The 21,249-nt window shown below is 41.9% G+C and overlaps 1 protein-coding gene across 4 annotated transcripts in view; it reads right to left on the minus strand.

Moving 5' to 3' along the window:
- Window positions 1-335: 335 nt before the first annotated feature.
- The window catches only part of pcdh19 (protocadherin 19), a 59,559-nt gene continuing 38,645 nt past the window's right edge, over window positions 336-21,249 (minus strand). For all 4 annotated transcript variants that reach the window (XM_015351721.2, XM_015351722.2, XM_015351720.2 and 1 more), the window contains exon 5: window positions 336-2,960. In XM_015351721.2, coding sequence (XP_015207207.1) covers window positions 2,392-2,960 — 569 coding nt within the window. In that variant the 3' untranslated portion in view covers window positions 336-2,391. The remainder of the gene's footprint in view (window positions 2,961-21,249) is intronic.

A 21,249-nucleotide genomic window follows, 5' to 3' on the forward strand; every position in this document is an offset into this window, starting at 1 on the left:
GGTTTTGAAGGAAGAGCGTATGTAATTCAAGTGCTCAACTTTCAAGAAGCAGCTGGATGAGATCCTTGGATCAATTAGCTACTAGAACCCATTGAGTAACATGGTTCACATGGCCTCCTCTCAAGTGTACGATTTCTTATGTTCTTATGTTAATGATAGGCCACAAAGAGTTATAATACACTCATTTGGAATTTGCACAGGTGTTGCCACATAGAAATCGGTACCATCCTCTCTCACACACACACGCAGACAAGCACATTTTTTCTTTATAAATTAAATTTCAGTGCATTAAAGAATTCCAACACTCGTATTCATAAAAAGACAAGGAAGCTAAGTGGAGAACATTTAATAGTTTAATAATAAGCTGCTGTATACATTCAGTGATTACTCCGATTTTCATGTTGCCATAAGCTGTTGGAGAGACCTGCAAACATTCAGCCACAAGTTCTATTGTATGTTATGCATCTTGTTCCACTGTCCAGTGTGTTCCAGTGCAACTGAAAACCCACAAACAAGTACAGATTATCTTTCGGATTTAAGCACGTTCATCCAGTCTACGAATCCAGGCAATGTTTTTGCTTCTTTTTCGTCACCCTGTGCACTCGATTCCAAGACCTTGCCAATGGACATGCTTCAAGAGGCTGGAAGAGCTTCAGACATCCTCACTGTTCTCAGTACAACAGAAGCAGTCTTGGTTGCTCTTCCGGTCCTCTTCTACCTTATCTACCTTGTGGAGAGAAACTAACCACAAGGAGGACCTTAAAGCTATGCATCAATACCACAGAACTGAACCTTAGATCAAATACACAGAAACAGATCAGTGTAGAAATGTGTGACACCACCCTTCTCTGGGTCACAAAGCCATTTTCCTTTCAGCTCAGTAAGTTTGACCAATTCCCTCTAGTCTCCTTAGTCTTTTCCTACATCCTGTTTTTGGTTTTGTTTCCTACCTCACGCTAAGCTCTTTTTTATATTTACTGACACACTACTGTAGGTGCTGAAATTGTTTTTTTTTTGTTATTTTTCTTTTATATTTTTCTATTAGCCCACACAGCTCACAGAAACTTGATGGCACGAGAACTGACCAATAAGAAACTCTTTTACAACAAGGTAGACTGCAAGTTAACAGTTGCCAGGGGTAACATAGTAAAACATAAAGTTCAGTTTTGGAAAAAAAAAATTATGATCATCATAATAAACAAAAAAGTCTGTTAATTCAAGTATAACTTACTAATAAAATAACTATACAGCATTAAATTTCTCATAATACATTTTTAAATTATTTATAAAATATATTTTGGCATATACGATTTTTTCCTTTTCTGTGTTTGTGTAACAAAACGCTACTTTAGTTTCAGTTGAACACCAATGTTTATTTATTCAGGTTTTTTTAAAGGAAACATTAAAGGGATTGTCACATAACAACTGGTTATTTTTAAAAAAATTAACCCTATATAGAGCTTCACATACAGCAAGACATGTGATTGATGATCCTTTTAGAACCTAGCCCCATAGTCAGAATTCCAGACGACGGGGAGACTGGAGCACACAGTTCTCTTAAACTGTGCCCCATCTCTTCCACCTACAACAGTGAATGGGGACTGGTGACTTTTGGGAAATGAGTCTTTTCAGTCTTTTCACTGTTTACTTTGAGAGACCTGTTGAGGAAATTACCATTTCCCAGCTATCCTATCCATGGACATCATCTGATAAGTGTTTATTTAGCTTCTTCAGAGAAAAAAAAAATAAATCCACTCACATCTCTGTGTCTGTGAGAGAAGCTGGAATGTCTTCAGTGAAACGTGGAGGGGAATATTTTTTGTTGTTTTATGAATTGAAACTTTGGGCAAAACGAAAACGAACTCGCCAAGAAAGCCGTCTTTCTCCTTGTTTTAAAAAAAGCGAAATAGCCAGTGGTAACAGAAAAAAAGCAACAACAAAAAAAGTTTAAATGATAGAAATGGATTATCTGTCTGTTGCAGATTCTTTCCTTCCAAAAAAATGGTCTCTTGGGATTGAAATGGTAGAATGGTCTGGCAGCCACCACCCCCCCCCCCAAAAAGGCAATATAAAAAACTCAACACAAAAGGCATGATTCCGCCTTCACAGGAGTCCCATCTCCACTGCTGTCTGTCCCGGGATTCGGCACGTTACACGGTAACCAGTAGCCTTTCAGTTCCCTCTCTCCTGGACAGTGAATAACGACAAGGAAACGCAAAAGAAAAAATTCCCCACTGCCCCCTCCTTTCCCCAGACACCCAGCGCCACGTATCCTCTCCCGAGTCGATCGCTTTCCCCACCGCGCCTGCCTGAGATACGCAGTCGATGTGTTTCCAGGTGTTCCGATGCATGTGTGTGCAGCCTGTCGCGCTCCGCTTCCCCGCAGCCCCTTTAGAGAACGATGTCCTTCAGGCGCTTCCCCCCGGGGGAGTCCTTGTCCCTGTGCTCGTGGAAGAGCTGGCTGATTTCTCGCACCGCCGGCTCACTGTCCTTGCCCTCCGGCTGCCGCAGCAGGCTGTGGTTGGCGATCCTCTCGGCGTCGCGGCAGTGCAGCGTGTTGTAGGAGGCGGGGGGTTTGGCGCAGATGGGGCTCTTTAAGTGCACTGGGGAGGTGATGGGGCTCACGGCTTCCCGCCCGTTGCCTGCCTCTCGGATGGCCCCGTTGGCCTTGGGGCTGCAGACGGGCAGCTCAGTTGTCCTTTTCACCTTCATCTCACCCCTCTCCCCCTCCTGACCGTGGTCAGAGCCGTCCTTGCCGAAAGTGGCAAAAGTCCTCTTGGTGCCACAGTCTTCGTAGTGCGGGACGTCCACCGTCGGGGCCTCTATGGACAGGGCAATGATGTTGCGACCGTGTTCCGGGGATTTGGCACGGGCCGGAATGGGCACCCTGGGCATCCAGCAGCGGTCGGAGTGCCCAAGGATGCGACACTCCTCCTGGCAGTGGAAGCCCTCGCTTGGATCTGAGGAGAGCGACAGACAGGGAGAGGAGCGAAAACATTAGATTTCCGCTCAGTCTTTGAAACATCAAGGGACCGAAGCACATCATTTATCTTCTTTTCCAAAGACAAGCCCAACTCCTTGTCCCTACATAGTTAAATATGACAGGATCAGCCCCGCAAAGAAAAACACCCACTGAGGCTAGCTGAATGAGCCAATTCCAGACAGCACTAAAGCAGGAAGTCCATTTAAGCAGGACCGTTTCCTGCAGCAGAACCTGATGAAAGGCAAGGCTTAAGCAATGAAATCACATGCTTCAATATAAAAGGAACAAAAACATAGCTTTTGGTTGTCTGTTGCCTCTTGTGCTGTATGTGGTTATAAATATATAATGATATTTTAACGCTGCTGTGAGAAGAGATTTGTATGAATCAGTATCTCTGCATACAGTCACCCTTTTGTTGTATCTGTGGAAAGACCTTCAAGCTGCTTTTCCATCATTATGCTTTATAGAGCTAAAGCCACGTTCTTATGCATATGCTGAAAACCTGTTTTTCCCTTTATTTCCTGTTATTTAAAACAAGTGTGTTTCATCATTGTGCCAGAACATCCTTTGCTAGCACTCATTTTTCATAAATATCTTTAGCTAACCTTTCCCAGGCACATCTGAGCTGCCGCTGTTTCTGCACACACCCATACACGCCAAGCAGTCGCACCCTTGCTCAGACTGACGCAAAAGCCTGAGCGGTAGCAATTGTTGTGTGGGTTTGACTGTGGATTCTGACACATGGTGACACACCATTCACAAGCTGTATCTATGCACTTGTGATCGCAGGAATCAGCATTGTACAAGTAAGGCCAGAAGCAAAGGTAAGAAGCAATTGAAAAATGCCACAATGATCAGGTTGAAAAAATGTCAACAGAGGTCAGACAGATTTCTTTGCACCAAAGTATTTGCTTGTGCATACAAAAATTACAACATATATTTCACTGGCCAGAGAAGAGACTTGCTCAAACTGGGTCACACAGAACAGCAGGGAAATTCTAGGGTAAGCTCAGGTGAACCACAGCAGCAGACAAACACAATCCCAATGTGAAACTGCCATTATGTTCCTTCTTCTTGTACCTTTAAAATTATTTTGGAAAATCAAAGCAAGAACCACACAGAAACCAACATTTTTTTTAGTTTGTTGTTCAGATGGAGGTGCAGTCTTTCTTAATCTCTGTTCTCAGATCCAAGAGACCCAAGGTGACCGTAAGGGCTTGTGAGCAGACTGTCATTGAACCAAGTGTGCATTTATATCTGGCATTCCCAACTTGACAGATCACCCAATTAAAGTCACTAATTATCCTTTTTTTGTACTCTGAGGGGCATGTCTGCTCTCAGTCTTGGATCAATATTTAAAGATTGAACACAGGCTCTGCTCCGTGGCATTCCACAGGCACAGCTACCGGCACTGCGTTCCAGAAACTGGGATGTGATGAGAGTGACTGACAGGCTGAAGGCTCGGAGCCATGCAGAGAAGCCGTTTTCACGTTCCGATGTCAGATATTAGCTAAGGAGCCGGGGCTCCCAAGCCTTATTAATGCTTTACGAAAGGCTGCACCGCAGATTTCTTTGGCTTTAGAGGATGGCGGCTCCCTTTGAACACCGGTCGGCGGTTGAACCTTTTTTAGGTGCCAGCCATGACCACACACAAGCACACACAAGCGCACGCACACCGAGTGAAAACACAGACCCCTTCCCTGGCTGTCTCTGAGCACCTCCCGTTCACCGCCCCACCAGCAAAAGACGAGCTGCCAGCGCTATAGGAAAACAAGAAATTAAAAAAAAACTCTTCTGTCCCACTGCAGTAAGTGGCTTAAATTTACTCTATAATTACCAGACCCTGAGAACACACAGAATCTTGAAAGGGCTTTTCATCGCCAATTGTCAATTTTGTCACCATGGCAACAGGGGTTAGCCTCAAAAGGCTAGCACACCTGCCACCAAACACTCTCTTCAAGAATTCCAATCAACGTAAGATCGTCACGTTTTCAGGCAGATGGATTTATAAGCATCCGCTTGTTCAATATTAGGTGCTTTAAATGAATTCCTATCAAAATTAGGTCTTGGCTGGTCTGAGAATAAATGCTCACAAATGCACAGTTAACACTCTCAAACACTCTTCCATAAACAAGAATGAGTACTTGGAGTTTATGAATATCTTTTTTTTTTCTCTGTACCAAAAGTGAAGGCTGTATTGAGAGCAGTTGGGGGTCTCTGAGGGAGCAATTTAGCTGTAAATGACATGGCTCTGAAAGCAAAGATTCATTAATGTCACAATTCTCTTAACCCCTTTTCTCTCTACATGTGTCACAGATGTTAGACGCAATCGTCTCAGAGTAAAAAAAAATAAAGAGAAAGAAAAACTGCGGACAAAAAAATCTCTTCCTGTCTTTGGAAATGCTCAAATTTAATGCTAACAAACTAAGTAATTAAAGGCTTAGCAATACTGCCGCATGAATCGGGCAAGCTTGAGAACTGCAAGAGATCAGGCACCTCCAGCTGTGTTTGTCTATTGAAAATCAGCAGGCAAAAAGCTTGCCAATCAGGTCTCGAAACAGACATTAAGTACAGTATGTAGTTCGTTATTAGGAGAAAGATTTTCTATACAGTATCTGATATCTAATTACTAATTAAAATCCATTGGGAACAAGATACTGCCTGGATAAAAAAATTAAAAAATAATACAGTTTTGAATTAAAAAATAAAATAACATGAAATAAAAAAAAAGTATTGAGAATCTAACTCCCTTGGCACTGCTGAGAAGAAGGATGTAATTTCACAGTTAAATCAGAATCAGAGTTCAAAGAATTACAAGTCATTAGGGAAGATATATATAGATAGGGAATGAGAGAGATGAACACAGTTCTGCTATGAAAATCTTGGCGCTTCAAATGCATTTGCACAACCTAATGATAAACTTTACCTTGTTCATTACTTCTAGTTACCCGAAATTACATTGCACTCACTGGACTAAGATCAATTTAAATTGTGTTAATTCTCAGGTGCTTCGAAACTACCACCTGCTGCACACTCACATTGTTATCATCAAAATGAGATGATATCATCAAACGGCACGGGGCACAGACCTGTGAAAGCAAGATGCCTAGCCGCGCGGTCACTGTTTTATGTCTTTTTATACCCAAATACAAGTCTCTGTCGGCAAAATCTGCTGCTCATCATTTTCAGAGCAGAGTTTCAATTATGTGAAATCTTTACAAATCCTCTGAGGTTTAATGTACTTTTCATGATATTGTGACAAAAGGAGTAAATTAGTGCAGGACTGGGGTTGAAATCCCAGAACATGAAGAGGATAACTGTTTATTTGAAGAAAAGATTCCAAAACTCTGAGCCCCTGCCAGCCTCTCAGCCTTTCTGGCAGGAGTCGATTTTCTGCCTCGTCAGCCCTGGAAAACAGACATCGTTTTCCCTCCAAAAAGGCTGAAAATGATGAGGTTCAAATGGTGCTGTAATGCTACAAGAAGGGTGCATGCAGCCTGAGCCCGACACGGTGGGGGAAGGTTCATTGGGCAGAGCGGTGGCTCTGTGGTTAAGGATCTGCGCCTGTGGTTGGAAGTTTGCCAGGTTCAAATCCTGTGTCTGGCAGAGGAATCCTATTCTGTTGGGCCCCTGAGCAAGGCCCTTAACCCCAACTGCTCCAGGGGTGCTGTACAATGTCTGACCCTGCACTCTGACCCCAAGCTTCTCTCCCTGTCTGTGTGTCTCAAGGAGAGCAAGCTGGGCTATGTGAAAGGACAATTCCTAATGCAAGAAATTGTATATGGCCAATAAAGTGATCTTATCTTATCTGATAAGGCCAGGGACATTGTCAAGACTCAGGAAGACTTAACACAAATCAGCAGAACACAGTCTCTGGGAAACGAGGAGCACTGGGGATTCTTACTATAAATGAAACAAAGTACAGACATATTTTATTGGATGAGAAAATTATTGCTGTACCATGAATTGCTGACAGGAAAAGAAAAACTTTGTTAGAAAGTCAGCTTGTTCATTGGTCTGTTTTGAATGGTTGTGTTAGTATTACAGTATTGCAAATTCTCAAACATTTCAAGTGGATTAATGGAAAAAAAGTCCTCAAGTAATAACACCTCAGGTCAATCAAGAAAGTTGAAGCCTGAGAAGAGGCAGTTAATACTTTGTATTCAATACCCGAGTTCGATAATGAACATTCAAAAGGCTTCACCAAAAATTATATATTTCCTGAGATTCATATGGGACCATTTTACTGGTAACTATGCCGCCTTAACAAACAAAGAAAAAATCAGCCATTTAACAAACTAACAACGAAGGCAATAACTTATATGGTTCGGAGAGACTGGATGAAAAACTGCAGCTCTGCAGCCTCACAGACATGTGTACCAGTTGTCCTGGGCCCAGAGATTTTTTTTTCAGTTGAAGACAGCATCTCTTGTTATGAAGTGTAATGGCCGACAGGATACCTTGTGAACTCCCCTGAGCTTCCAGCAGAAACAGAAATAGCTTGGCCGTCTTTCTTTTATTGGCACCAAGAGAGAGGCACCGACATGAACTAGGAGGTAGCCTGCACTTTGTCTGCCTGTTTGGCTAACAAAGGGTATCCGCCCGCATTTGCCTAGCTCGGCACTTTTAAACAAACTGCTTACAATGAGCAAAAATCCTGGAATTAATAGGATCCCTAGATCACTGATTTTCTGGCCAAGAGAAAAACATGTCTTCGCTCCAGTGACACACACAAGTATTTAAAATGATGATGGCTTTGTTATTTTGTAGAGCAAATATCAGAGCAATAAATCTACACTAAAATAAGTGCAGGTGGCATTTAATGAAGACAAAAAAACATCAGGGACTCAGCAAGGGTAACAACAGACCAAACTTCAAACTTGCTACTTTAATGGAACTATGGATTCTGTCATACTGGACCTTTAGGTTTCAGAACAGTAAAGGAAGCAAAAGACCTCTATATGACTGGAATTGTCCACACTCTAATAAACTAATAAAGATATCCCACTTAGATCTCTGCAAAGAACAGCATTAAAATCTCCTTCTTTGTAAGGGATGTACCTAGGGAAAACAAGGCAATGTTCAAAATGAGCTATTAAATAATGAATTTACAGCTCTCCAAAGAGAGGGCAGGCTTTTTCCTCATCTTTGTTGCACTTGTACAGTAGTTGAAGTAGTTTTTGTCCATGTCTTCATATTTGTAACTGTTTTACCTTGCAATTCATTTGGATCAGCACAAGAGATAATCAGCTCTAACAGAGCTAACAGAGCAGCTCATGTCTGGTTGTTCTGTTTCTGCCCTAGGATGGTTCTGTTCTGACACGACTGGTACAACACAGGGGTGTTCAACCATTTTGAGATGCTGTGGGTTTAAGTCCCTTCCAAAGTATAGTCACTGTGATCCAGGAACCCCGTGTCTCTGTTAGCTGGACTAGGACCCCTGTGTCTTCTGTTTCAGCTTAAGTTTACTTCATAACTACAGGCTAATTTTCAATTTGAACCTTTTTAAATTTTTTAAAATTGTTTTCAGCTCTTAAAACGCTGAATGGAATTTGAAATTAATATGAACCTCGTGCTTATTAAAAAGTTTCAGAACTGCCCTCATTCAGGTGTGTGAGCTGAAATATAACCAAGTGGGCTCGAGCAGAAGCACATACACTGACTCTCTGTGGGAGAGTCTGAATCAGTGTGAATTACACCTGTGTCTGAGCATCATCAATTAACAGTATATCAGGAACTATTTACTCAGACAGACAGGAGCAAATTCTTAATTACCAAGCTAAGGAGAGACAGTACAGGATTCTGTTTGCTGAAGGTATTTGTACTGCACTTTAAATAAGGTATTTTTTTAACCAAGGACTGAGTTCAGAAACACATCTAAGCCAGCAAGCAGATCAGTTACGGGTATCAATCAGCAATGGTGACTAAGGTCCCAGCAGAAAAAAACCCAGCAGACACAGTGGTGCCCCTTGATCAGAACTGAGAACCACTTTACTAGGGCATCCTGTGAAACGTTTTTTACTCCTCATACTGTTATCATAATAGATAAACAGATTCTGATCAAACCAAATAGATTTTTGGGGAGTCCAAATGACAAAAGTTGCATGTATCATATCTAATACCGATCTATGAAGTTTGTGCAAACTACACCCTGTGGCTATGCTTAATACAGTACTCTCTTTACACCAGTGGAGTTTCCAGGCAGATTGCTTGTTTTTGTGGTTTAGCACATTCAGTTAACTGGTTAGACTTACTTTAGCTGCTGCCAGATTATAGAAACTCACATCAAGGTTGATGTACTGTACAATATGTGCAGCAAATATCAGACGAACACCAGAAACATCCAGTGTCTACAAGACCTGCTACATACAGACTGTTATCTACAGTATGAGGGCTTGTGAAGTAATAAAAAGTCCATCCAGTGTAAAGGTTAACCTCAGTACCCTACATCTCATGCCAAATTGAAGCACAGCCACATCAGGCCAGCCAGAATCCACCTGGGAGAGCCCAAAAGCTGCTGTCATCCCAAGATTGCAATCCTGTTTTTCTCCCATTAATCACGCTGGAGAGGAGGCCTAGGGGACTTGAAGATGGAGTGTTATGAGCTTGTTTTTACAAACAGTGGGAGCTCACTCTTCCAGAGGTGCAGAGCCTGTAGAGGCTGTTTTTCTGCCAGCTCTGGGTCTCCTCTCCTGCATGTCCTTGTGTCTGTCTTGCCTGGTCTCTACTATTACGAACACCTTACTTTCCCTAATTTATTCCAAAAAGATTTTATGGTTCAGCAGACAGACAGCCAGCCTGCCCTTCTCAAAGATATTAATTATTAACGAAATTACAGTATTCCGGCGGCAGCCCTGTCTTATGGATGGTAAATCAAGTGTTTTTTCGGCTACTTACATTTCATAGCATTAGTACCAGTCAATTTATCAGGAAGTGATTCACGATCAGTCCTCGAGAACTGGGGTGAGTGTCTCTGACAGCTAGTCAGTGCAATCAAACCCTGCTGCTGTTGTTTAAAAAATAATATGAACAGACAGAGTTACTAATGTCTCTGGTCAACAGCACTGTCTTTTTCACATGTTTTGGTTTCTATTAATTATTATAAAAGGCCCATGGTGTTACATGCCAAATTTAGTGTACACTCACCCCAAACAACCCATGGTGACTCGCTGTTAAAGAATGAATTCGTAAACTCATGCTGACAAACAATGCAGTCAGTTTAAATTGGTACAAACAGCATCTGTTTAGCAGCCCTGCAACTGCACCAAAAAACATTTGCAGACTTATTTTATAAATCATGCTGTCATGGCAAGAGTGCTATATAGTTCAGTGGAACTACCTCTACCAAATACAGTGTGTTTTGTTGTGATAATGAACTGAATTTGCTGTTAGGATGACAGACAAGTCTGCCAGATTTTCATTCATTGGTATCACTAAATACTATATACTTCATTAGGAGAAGCTGTTGACACGAGGTCAAGCAAAGTGGGTCTAGACAACTCTAGGTTGCAAACTTAAGTTCTGAGTGAATAAATCTATGCAATGGATATAGTTGTATGGTAGAGATCTGACGACTTAGACTGCATCGAATACTTAGCATTGTGGGTGGAAGCAAAAATTACTGATTTTGTCCCTCTCCTCATACCTGAGCAGTCAGATAAATAGCTACTGTAGCTGTATACCTTAAGCCATATCTTGATGAGACACTCATACATCTTGATGCTGACAGATGTAATAAGTTGCTGTAATGAAAAAAACGAAGACTTAAGTGGACGATCATCCCCTGGTGAAATGTATCGCTTTGCTAAATAACTTGATAAAATAAATAGGCAATTAACGTTGTGAGTTAAAAGTAATGAAAGCCAATCCAGTTTGGACCTCTTAGTGAGCTGAAGGATTGCAATATATCAATGCCACGGAGAAAAAAGCAAGGCTGTGCGGGAAGGAAAGGGGTCTCTTGAGAAGGAGATGGCAGGGATAAGGCTGACTGCTGCCATGCTTATAGACAGTAACCATATTGAAGGGGCTGCCTAATTTACAATAAGCCACAAACCAGCATTTCAGGGTGTCAAGTAGAGACACATAAAGAAAAGCCAGGGCTACATGATTTATTCCTGAATCTCCGGTCGCTGAAATCCCAGTTGCTTCTCGTTAAATCTGGAGGAACACAGTGGAAGCAAACAAGAGGTATCACCCCATGCTTCCCGGGGGAGCCCTAGGAGTTAGTCTGACTCACTGCCCACCCTCTGTTCCGTGAAGGAATTGCAAATGCACAAGCACACAAGCTCACGCACGCTCACACATTCTCCCCTCTGCAATTCATCATCCTGGACATCTTTGCAGAAACGGAAGCATGATGTGCGTTGCATGTAAGCTCGACCGAGTGATCTAGCTAATTCGCAGTTAAACCCTAGAGCCTGTGAGGAGCAGAAGGGATAAGGCTCAGTAAATTGTATCTTGGAGGAATGGAGCAGCAGTGTGAGATGGGTGTGGGACTGCCTATTCATTGGTCACCTGATCAGAATTCCACAAGGGATGAAATAGTGTGGGAGCACATTGCTCAAATCATTTAACTTTTCTCTAATCCCCTGGCTTTAATCATAGATAGGAGAGTCCCTATGGCATTTTACTTTTTTTTTACTAATATCCAACCACAGCAAATATTATTATCTACAGAAATTTCTACAAGCGATAAAATAGGTTATATCACAAAGTTTTCAGCAGAGTGTTCAGCCTCTTCAGGTTCCATTTAGCTGTTAAGTAACCAAACATGAACCCTTGAACTTAGAGGAAAAATAAATGCTTTTACCATACGTTATATTTTCTTTAAAATGTGCACAAATGGTGAAAGAAACTGTACACATCACAGGCTATTCTGGATTTAAGGCTGACATAGAGGTCATCTTTAATGCCATCATTGTCAAGGGACAGTCGATATTTGAAAAGCGATTTGAACCATAAATGACTCAAGGAAAACTCAGCTTCCCATTCGTCAACATTCCCCTGCAATTTTCATCAGTGCACTTACCCATGGGAAAAGGGATTCAGCAGGATTAAGGAGTAAGAGAAAGGTCAAGCTACCTAATACTTGCACCTACAGGCTGGTCTCCAGATTTAAAAACACCTGCCAAACGACAAAGCTATGAATTGGCTGAGCACAATCTCTGTAGTCTTAATCCGTGTGAAATTAAAGAAGGATGGTTTTGAGTATGTCTCCTGAAATCCAGACCAGGATTTTATTTTGTTTGAATAAAATACCAAAGACCTGACCACACTGTACTCTGATCACAAGAATAGTGATGGACATTCCCCACTGTGGGCAAAACAGAGCTGAGAGCCCGCCGAGATGCTGTCACCCAGCTGAAAGCCTGCTCAGGCAGAAGGACCTGGCAAAGGAGAGCTCACCACGGCGCTATGGCCAGGTGGTTACAGATGAGGTACAGAAATATCCTGCCTCCTACCAACCATCTTTCTCTTAATGCCAAAGTCATGTCGCCACCCTCTTTGTTTTCCACTATAATACTATCATAAAACTAGGCTTGAAAAAAGTGGGCTTCCTCCTGTGGAAATAAATTGGAATTCCCAAGTGCCAATCTGCCTGAGAAAGAAACAGACCCACCTGGACATCTCAGCCAACCTCAACAAATCAATGCTGTCTTTCTCGAGACAGCTGGGCCCTCAAAGACCACTGTGTGCTCAGCTGGAATGCTGAGATCTCTAGACTTTATTTCCCAACAAGATGTTCCCTGCTTGAATATAACTGTTACATAATTAATGTAATGTGAGTTGTCATTCAGGCATGTACAATTGTGTCAGTGTGGACTATACATTTTATATTCTGTTTTATCTTGTAGCTCAGGCGGGCACATACTTCTGTTGTTGTTTTATTTTTCCTTCCTATTGCTCTTTTTCTTTCTTCCTGTGTCTTTAGCAATCTATGGAAGTAGGACAATGTGTGATGTTAAAATGAAGCCTGCTACCCATGCATGCAGAAGCATTTTAACATTTGTGCCTCTAGGGAAAGCAGAACTACAATGCCCACTGTCAGTTCTGGCACTTCACTGGATCTCAGAATCACAGCTGTGTTGGGCAGAGACACACAAAAGGGGCAGACCTGTCCTACAGGGAGAGCAGTGTGAGTCAGTTTTTTCCACAATATGAAAGGGGCACCATTAAAATGCTATTCTTGGTCACAATCTGTATACACAAATATATCACACTGTAAAACTTTAGCTGATCTTGTCCTTCCATTTGATAATCGAAAAAGCTTAATTAACTGCAGTCATTCAGAATGAACTACATCAATAACACTTTCTGGCTAAGTGAGAATGATAAGAAGTTATCAGAAGAAAAACGTATATCACAATGTCTGTTAATACTGCCTGTGTCCTTCTCATACTGTTGTATTGATTATTTACTATGTGAATGTGACTGAATCACAGTAATCCAGTAAACACGATCACATTGCCATAGTGCTTAGCAGTTTTAAGGAAACCCATGCAAAGGGTTTTCCTGTTGTTAAAACATAGTTATGTTCCTATTTCATGTTATGTCGTGTCATTTGCCAAACAGCTTTATACTGTACCGTACAGTGTCACGGGAAGCCGAAGCTTACCTGGCTAGCAAAGAGCGCAAGTCAGGGTACACCCTGGGGGGCACCAGTCCATCGCAGGGCCAGTGCGAGCCAATCATAAATGGGGACAATTTGGAGGCCACCGTAAAGGCTGAGGGGGAAAATTTGTCCCAGACACCAGGATAACTCCCTACTCTTATTGAGAAATGCCTGGGAATTTTTAATGACCACTGAGGCAGGAGCTTGTTTAACGTCTCATCTGAAAGGCAGCACCCACTACAGTTAGTGTCTCCGCCACTATACTGGGGCATTAGTACCCACAGAGTGGGCACACCCCGCAGGTCCCACTAAAACCACTTCCAGCAGCAGCCATAGCTTCCCAGGAGTCTCCCATCCAGGTACTGACCAGGCTCAACCCAGCTTAGCTTCAGTGGGTAGCCAGGTGAGAGCTGTGGGGTGATATGGCTGCTTGCACATGCTCCTACGTGTCAGATCTAAATCTGTTTAGTTTTCCCCTAACGCTCTCCTGAAAGGAAATGAAAACAAAGGCATTCTGTGTTACATTTTTAGTGGTAGCAAGACATTTTGAAGTGTTTCTATGAAAGGCCATTGTTTTGAATGCACATTGAATTGATTTGATACTGTTGTGTTTCAGCACCAAGCCTCACAGTGTCAGAGCATGCTGAAATGCTCCACACATTTTACGAGTTTTACTTGAGCAGCACCCTGGCCTTGCAAGCTGGCACTGAACCAGTTCTTGTAAAAGAAAAATTACTACGAGAAATTCCTCAACAACAACAGCCCAGATAACGACCCCTGCAAACAGGAGCAAGATGAAGCCAAATAACCTCAGTGCTACAAGTTTTCAGAATGTTGTTTTGCAAAACACAATGTCCAATGTCATGTACTGTTAGGACCTGATTACACAAGGCCCCACACCCATGTTTGGTCACATGCTGGGCTGTGACATTAAATGCCCTTAACCCTAAAAGAGTAGGGCAGAGGAAAGCAATGGTGCCACAGCTCCACAGCTCAGCTGTGACAGTATGTGCCTAGGGTCTCTCTTGCTTATGGCATGCAACCCTCTGTTGCCAGGCAGGCTATACCCCTTATGGAGGGGGTAGGGGGCACAGCTGCCTCTAGTAGGCATATGTCAGAGCTACAGAATACCGCAGTGTCAACCTTTCCATGTCTCATGACTGTGTGGGGGGGGCTCAGTGTTTGTTTCATCCCTGAAGTTACCCAGTCAAAAGAAGATCTACAGCTCCTCCTCGTCGGCTGTGATTGCTCTGACAAATGATTCTCATGTGAGAGCTTTCTCTGACTCTCAAGAGAAATGAGCTTATTAATATAACAAATCTAATAATATCAACAAATGAATTGATAAAAACACATTGCCTTTCATTTATGTTACTTATAAAGCCTTTTTTCAGCAATACTATTTTTGTGTCTGCTACACTCACTGTGTAATACAGCAAGAATTCTCAGAAGAAAACTAACATCCACCTAATGCATTTCTCCTGTGTGATTTCCTATTTCAAATCACAGTGTTTCAAAACAAATTCACAGCAAAAACTCATTTCATGACAGAGATGTACAGCAACCTATGACTGAGTTTAGAAGAAAAAACTTCGTTAGGTTTCAGTAGAAAAGAGAATGGGATTGTTTTTTGTCTCTCTTCTGTAGCAAGGTTTATCTCTGCTGTCACTGACAACTATGAACTGAAACATCGGGGACTATTTTGCTATTAAGTGTTAATAATATAAACTTTAGATATAAAATTCTGAAACACCTGCTGTCCAGATGTGCTTGAAGCACCTGTCTTTCTGAAAATCCCATTACATCTATTTCCTTTATCTGAAGTCAAGCCTCTGTTCCTAATTGGTTATCCTGCACATTGCAAAAAAAAAACTACAGTAAAACTTAACAGCAAGCCTCTTCCATTACTTTTTATTTTCTTTTTTTAAGGGGCTGGGAGGGGGGCTCTCAAATCATAAAAGTTAATAGGCTGCCCAGAGAGTAACGAGTTTCCATTACAACCTTTCCATAACGAGGGAGTGTGAAACGAAAAAAAAACGCTCATCTGAGCTGATCCTCTCTGTTCCTTCCCTTCTTTTTGGGGATGCAACTGCAAAACCCAAAACAGAAAGTATGGGACCACCAGAGAGTGTATGTGCCTATTATCCCCTGCTCGAGGCAGCAGATTATGGGTGGAAGAACAAGGGCATACAGAATGCAATGAAAGTCACTTGAGTCGAGGCAGAACTCTTCCAGATCTCCCATTTAGTTTTAAAACTCTGACTGATACAAGATAATCCACCCATACTTCATCTTTCTGCAGTGCAGTTGTTTTCTCTGATAAGAATTCAGAATTTCAACACCAGAGTCTCACTAGGGTAGACAGCAGGTTGAGTAGAAGAAAGGCAGTCTCAGACACTGACAGGTTCACTGTATGTGAGTAGTGCTTTGAGGCACTGTGCACCTTGAACACTTAATTAAGTAAGACCTACCTTAATAAACAGCGCTTGGTCATTTATATAATATACTTAAGGTTTCCTGCAAAGCTGTATAGCTAACTTCAAATTACTTCATCTTTAGGACCTCAGAACAAGGGAAAAGGTCTCGCAGGGCACATTTGTTCAATTAAGGTTTTCAGTTCTGCAACCAAGAGAGCTCAGCGGACACAGTAGTGAAAAGCTTGGAGGGCGTCTGCATCACTTTCCATATAGGCTCAGAATGAGGAGCACATAATGAGGGCTGCAGTTATGAGTGGTATTTAGATAGACTGCAGTGAGCACGCCATTTCTTTAAAACAGATCGCTATGTGAAAGACATTTTAAAAAGAAATCGCACTAAATATGCATCAGCTGGGTAAGATATATAAATGGCACCTGCCCAGGGTAATGACCTTTTGTTGCCTGTAACTGCCTTAACTGCAGTACAAAAGACAAGACCTATTGATAGGAGGCATCATTATAGTGAATTTCTAAAGCTTTACTGTAATGTAGGAAAAGGTGGGGTGAGATAAAGTGAGAATCCTAGATTAGCTGCCAAAAATACTGCAAATTCGGGAAGACCAGAAAAAGTGGATCTACTCTTGGGATTTAAGCTCAGGCTGAACATGATAAGGAGCTGCACTAGACAGTGTTTCATGTGAACCCGGAGAACAGAATTTCTTAGAACCATCTTTATCCTCTGTAGATATGGTGCCATGTATAGAAAAGAAAAAAGCTCATTGCAGTGGTAGAAGAAAGCTACATTTTTCACAGCTGCAGATATATTATCGTCTTCTGGACAGAAAGCTGCAGATTAAGGTGTGCACATGTCATGAGACCGCATTGTCTTAAAGAGCACAGAAAACATGCTTGAACATTTCATCTTGAAAAAAGGAGAAATGTCATATTGCCTAGAAGCTCTGTATCTAAGCAATGTAAGCTTTTTCAACAACAGCTGTATGTGCATGTTTGAATTAGTATGTTTATAATATCAAATTCAAAGGCTTAAAAAAACAGTTTTGCCTAACTAGTATAATTTTTTGCTTTTAGTAAAGCTTTTACACAGCTGGGCCATGATTATGAGAGTTAATTCACTCTGAAACGAGAGAGCTCACTGGAGTTAATGGAATTTCGCTGCGGATTTCTGTGGGAAGACTGCCAGACAGTCTCAGCCCCGGGGGGACCCTGTCTTGTGTCAGTTACCCAAGGATCTGAGTAATGACAGCCCAGCCCAGGCAAGAACAAACCATCCATGCTTGTGCTGTCCCCCCCTGAAAGTTTTTCTGGTGCCATAGGACAAGATAGCGACAGGTGCATTTCACCATACTGTGTGGACATGCCTCAGGTCAAACGGATTTTGGAATAAAAATTATTTAAAACCTGGTTATTAGCAGCAATTTTATTTCAGAAGTTGCTTAAATACTGTTGCATCAGAGAGCTGGGGGGGAGTGTCTGGACTCAGATCTCCAGGCGGAGAATGAAAGGTCATTAAAGAAATGATAGAACTGGATTAAAGCCAAAACTCCTTTATTGCTGCTGACAAAAGGCTTGGTTGTGCTGACCTCTTATTGTGAAATGATTAGAGCACAGACAGGTTTTGTGCTCCTCTGAAGTTTAAATTGCTCCTTGCCTTCTGAACTGACCTGTCCTGGCCTGTCTCTAGCCTCTGGTGCCCCAGGGGGCCCCCATATAGCCCACCTGTACTGTCCCAAGCTGTTGTGGAGCCTGCAGGTGGCCAGTGTCTGAGTGAAAAATCTCTGGGAGCGTGTTTGGACCCAAGAACCACCTGAGAGATCAGACAGACAGGCCTGGTGCAGCAGGGAGCAGAGAGCTGCCTTCTGCAGGCCCAGCAAGCCTCTGGCACCCTCGATCAAACTCTAATCAATGTGCACAGCTAATAAACCCAACAACAGGCTGCATGGCTGAAGCCACCACCAGGCAGCTCAGATTATAGCCAGAGTGTCTCCCCCTCCCTCTGCCTCTTCTTCTGTTTTTCCTCTCTCATTAACCTTTTAACAGGTCTCTCTCAGAACGCAACCACAGCTCAACCAGATAAAGCTCCAAAGAGGCAGCTTCAACGGAAGAATGGGGAGCTGAGGGACTTCTCTTTCCTTCCTTTCCTTTCTTTCTCTCCCTTTCGAAACTCCCTGATGATCATCGGCTTTCAGCCTCTCTTATTTTGTTACGGATAGACTTGATCTGAAAATGTTCCCATCTGGCATGAATAATAGAGTTATATATTTTCTGCAATGCATTGCAATTCATGAGGTTGTCTGGGGGGATTATTTACACTTTTTGATATGAAGTCAAGATGCGTAAGGGTTAGAATTTCTTAGTTTATCTTCCCCACGCTGAACTCCGGGATTCACATGAAAAAGGCTTTGTCAACAGAGCTTAAAGCTTGGGCTACATCACCAGCACTCCAGGTAAAGGTATGAACTCCTCACCTTGCAACACTACATGTCTTATACATCATCCATAATAACTGGCTCTGTAGAAAATCCAGTCTCCGATGGATTTACTAAAGAAATATGCCCAGTGTATATTTAAGAAAGTGATGTGATTCCAGGGCATAGAGTTATAAATTTTAGGCCAAAGAAAGTTTAAAGTAAAATTAAACCTCTTCTATTTTCAGTGTGAGGAAAAGCAACAGTCCTGGGTTCTTGCCTGTAATACTGGGGTACAGTATGGTATCCACTTGCACCCACAGCTGAGGGAATGGCAGTTAAGTCATGAAGATAGGCCAAACTATAGTGGGGCAGGGGGTTAGAGAGTGGTGTAAGAGTGTAAAGAAGGTGGCAGGAGGGATGCGAAAGATCTGCAAGCAGAACTCCTGGATGCAGGACATATGTAAGGAAGTGTGCGAGATCAGGATTTAATATTCCTCCCGAATGTCTGTTACAAACTCCATTCATTTAAAGACAGAATAAAATGCAAAAAGCTGATGTGAAAAAAGACACAGGAACTGTAGTTCAACAAAGCAAGCAGATGCAGGAACAGAGCCGTGCCGGTTAGGCGCCGGCTTGACTCCTGATTCCAGCTCACTCACAGAAGACTCGAACCCAGGACCCAGCAGCTGTGAGGCAGCAGCCAACTGCTGCTCCGCTGTGCCCCTTAATATTTCATTCTAAACTGAATTCACAATTGTAATTCTACAATAAATATTTACCAAACTAAGGGGAAAATATCAACTAAAAGAAACCCATTTGAGAAAACCCCTGTGGAAGCAGGATAATGCTGCCCTAACCCAACAGCAAATGCCAATATCAGTGATATAAATCTGCTCCTACAAAGGTTTTTAATAAAAATGAATTCCCGCGCCTGTCGTTCTCACTCTGACCCCAGCTCTGAGAGTGGCAATCAAATACAGAAAATCAGCATTTTGAGGAAACAGAAGGAAAAAAACATCTTTCAGAAACAGCAGAAATACATCAATGTAGAACCTCCTTGGGATTAGCTGCAAATTAACCTCTCAAAAACCAGTCACAGCCTTGTCCTGTCATAATAAAAACAGCACTATTAATAATAAACCTACATGCAAAATGGTTTAAATGACTATTGAAGTGCACTCAGTAGTTTACCACATTCATCTTTCACTCATTCCCTTTTTTTGGATGTATCAGTTGAAGCATAAAAGGAAATTTTCTCCTATGTTTCTTTTTCTTTCTATTTTTCCAGAGCTTATACTAGAAGACAAGCCATAACCATATATCATTGTATGTGCATCTTTGCTGCAAGAACTTGCATGCCTTTTCTATTTCTGAAGCCATTGTTTGTCAGCATTTTTTCCTGCTGTGTGGTATTCTTAGAGAGGAATTTCGCGTCTAAGTATATTAACATAAAATAGGATAATCTCAATATCTAGTTTTTAATTATAAAGATCAGAAGACGACAGGTGAAAGGATTTCATTTAAACACAACTGTAGCTGAGCTTGATGTTTAATTCAAATACGTGTTTATTACAAACACACACACATCTTGTGAGGAACTCATGGGATATTTGAGAAGCATGAAAGAAGGGCTCATACCTGTCAATAAGACTATCATCTTCCTTTTTTTCTCATCTGTTTTGTTTGAAGCCTGTTTTCTAATTTTCACTATATCGTCTCCCAGGCTTTCACACCATTCCACCTAATTTTGATATCTGTCATCGTTTTCATTAACAGATCACAGGCAGAAATTTTAAAAAATGCTTCTAGATTATGTCTAGGGCATGTGTTATTGAATAAACAGATTTTTAATTTAACATAAAATGAAGGAATGTGAGTGTCATTAAGCACTTGTACATTTTCCGTTTTTTTTTTAGTATTAGCGCAATAAAAAAGTTATTAGAATCAATTAACAGCAGTTAGAGCCCTGGTGATTTTAGCAGTAATGGGCCGCAATATTCAAGCTCGGGGCAGTCAAGAAACACCAGCCTGCTGGTCTATTGCCTTCTCTTAAAAAACACACCCATCGGGAGCAGAAGGAGTCTAGGAAGGGGAAGGATGATGATTAGAAAGCTCACGGGGTGAGAATAAAATGAAGCGATGAATTACAAACGAGAAGCGCCAACCCCAGCTGGTGCTAATTGAGCTCCTAAGGGTCTCTTGGGTTCCTGCACGTAAGTGCAAAAGAAGGAATGTTTCTGTGACAGAGGATGCTGTACTGACATAACAGTGTCTGCAGTGATTCTTCTCACATCTGGCTCCTTCAGTGTTCCCCACCCAGAGAGGGGCGCCTGTCAAAAAACCCAACACTTCAAAAGCACAGGACTTTAGTGCACTTGTATGTCAGTGCACTCAGGACACACGCTGTGTGTAATCATGTGGGGCTCACAGACTCACAGCGGTCTGCTCAGAGACTTCTTTGTGCTCACAGATGTGCATCAGCTAAGAGATCTCAATGCAAACCTACATAATAGCAGTAAACCATGCTCCAGTCACTGGCACATTTAGACAGCACCCATACTGAACTATTTCAATCCAGCAAAAACCTTGGCTGCGCAGAGCCGAGCAGCTCTTGCTTTAATGCACAACAGGGATGGAACAGTGCAATATTGTACTTACATGCTACAATATCATGTGCTTTAATTAATTCTCTAGTCGTCTGTATCATATTAAAATCTGTCAATATTTAAAAAGACTCAACATTACCCGCAGAACTCAGACAATTCACACAATAAAAAACGAGACAGATTGTTTAGGGTCTGTTTAGTA

The sequence above is a fragment of the Lepisosteus oculatus genome, chromosome 8 (assembly GCF_040954835.1).
Source record: "Lepisosteus oculatus isolate fLepOcu1 chromosome 8, fLepOcu1.hap2, whole genome shotgun sequence".
In the NCBI taxonomy this organism is placed as follows: Eukaryota; Metazoa; Chordata; class Actinopteri; order Semionotiformes; family Lepisosteidae; genus Lepisosteus; species Lepisosteus oculatus.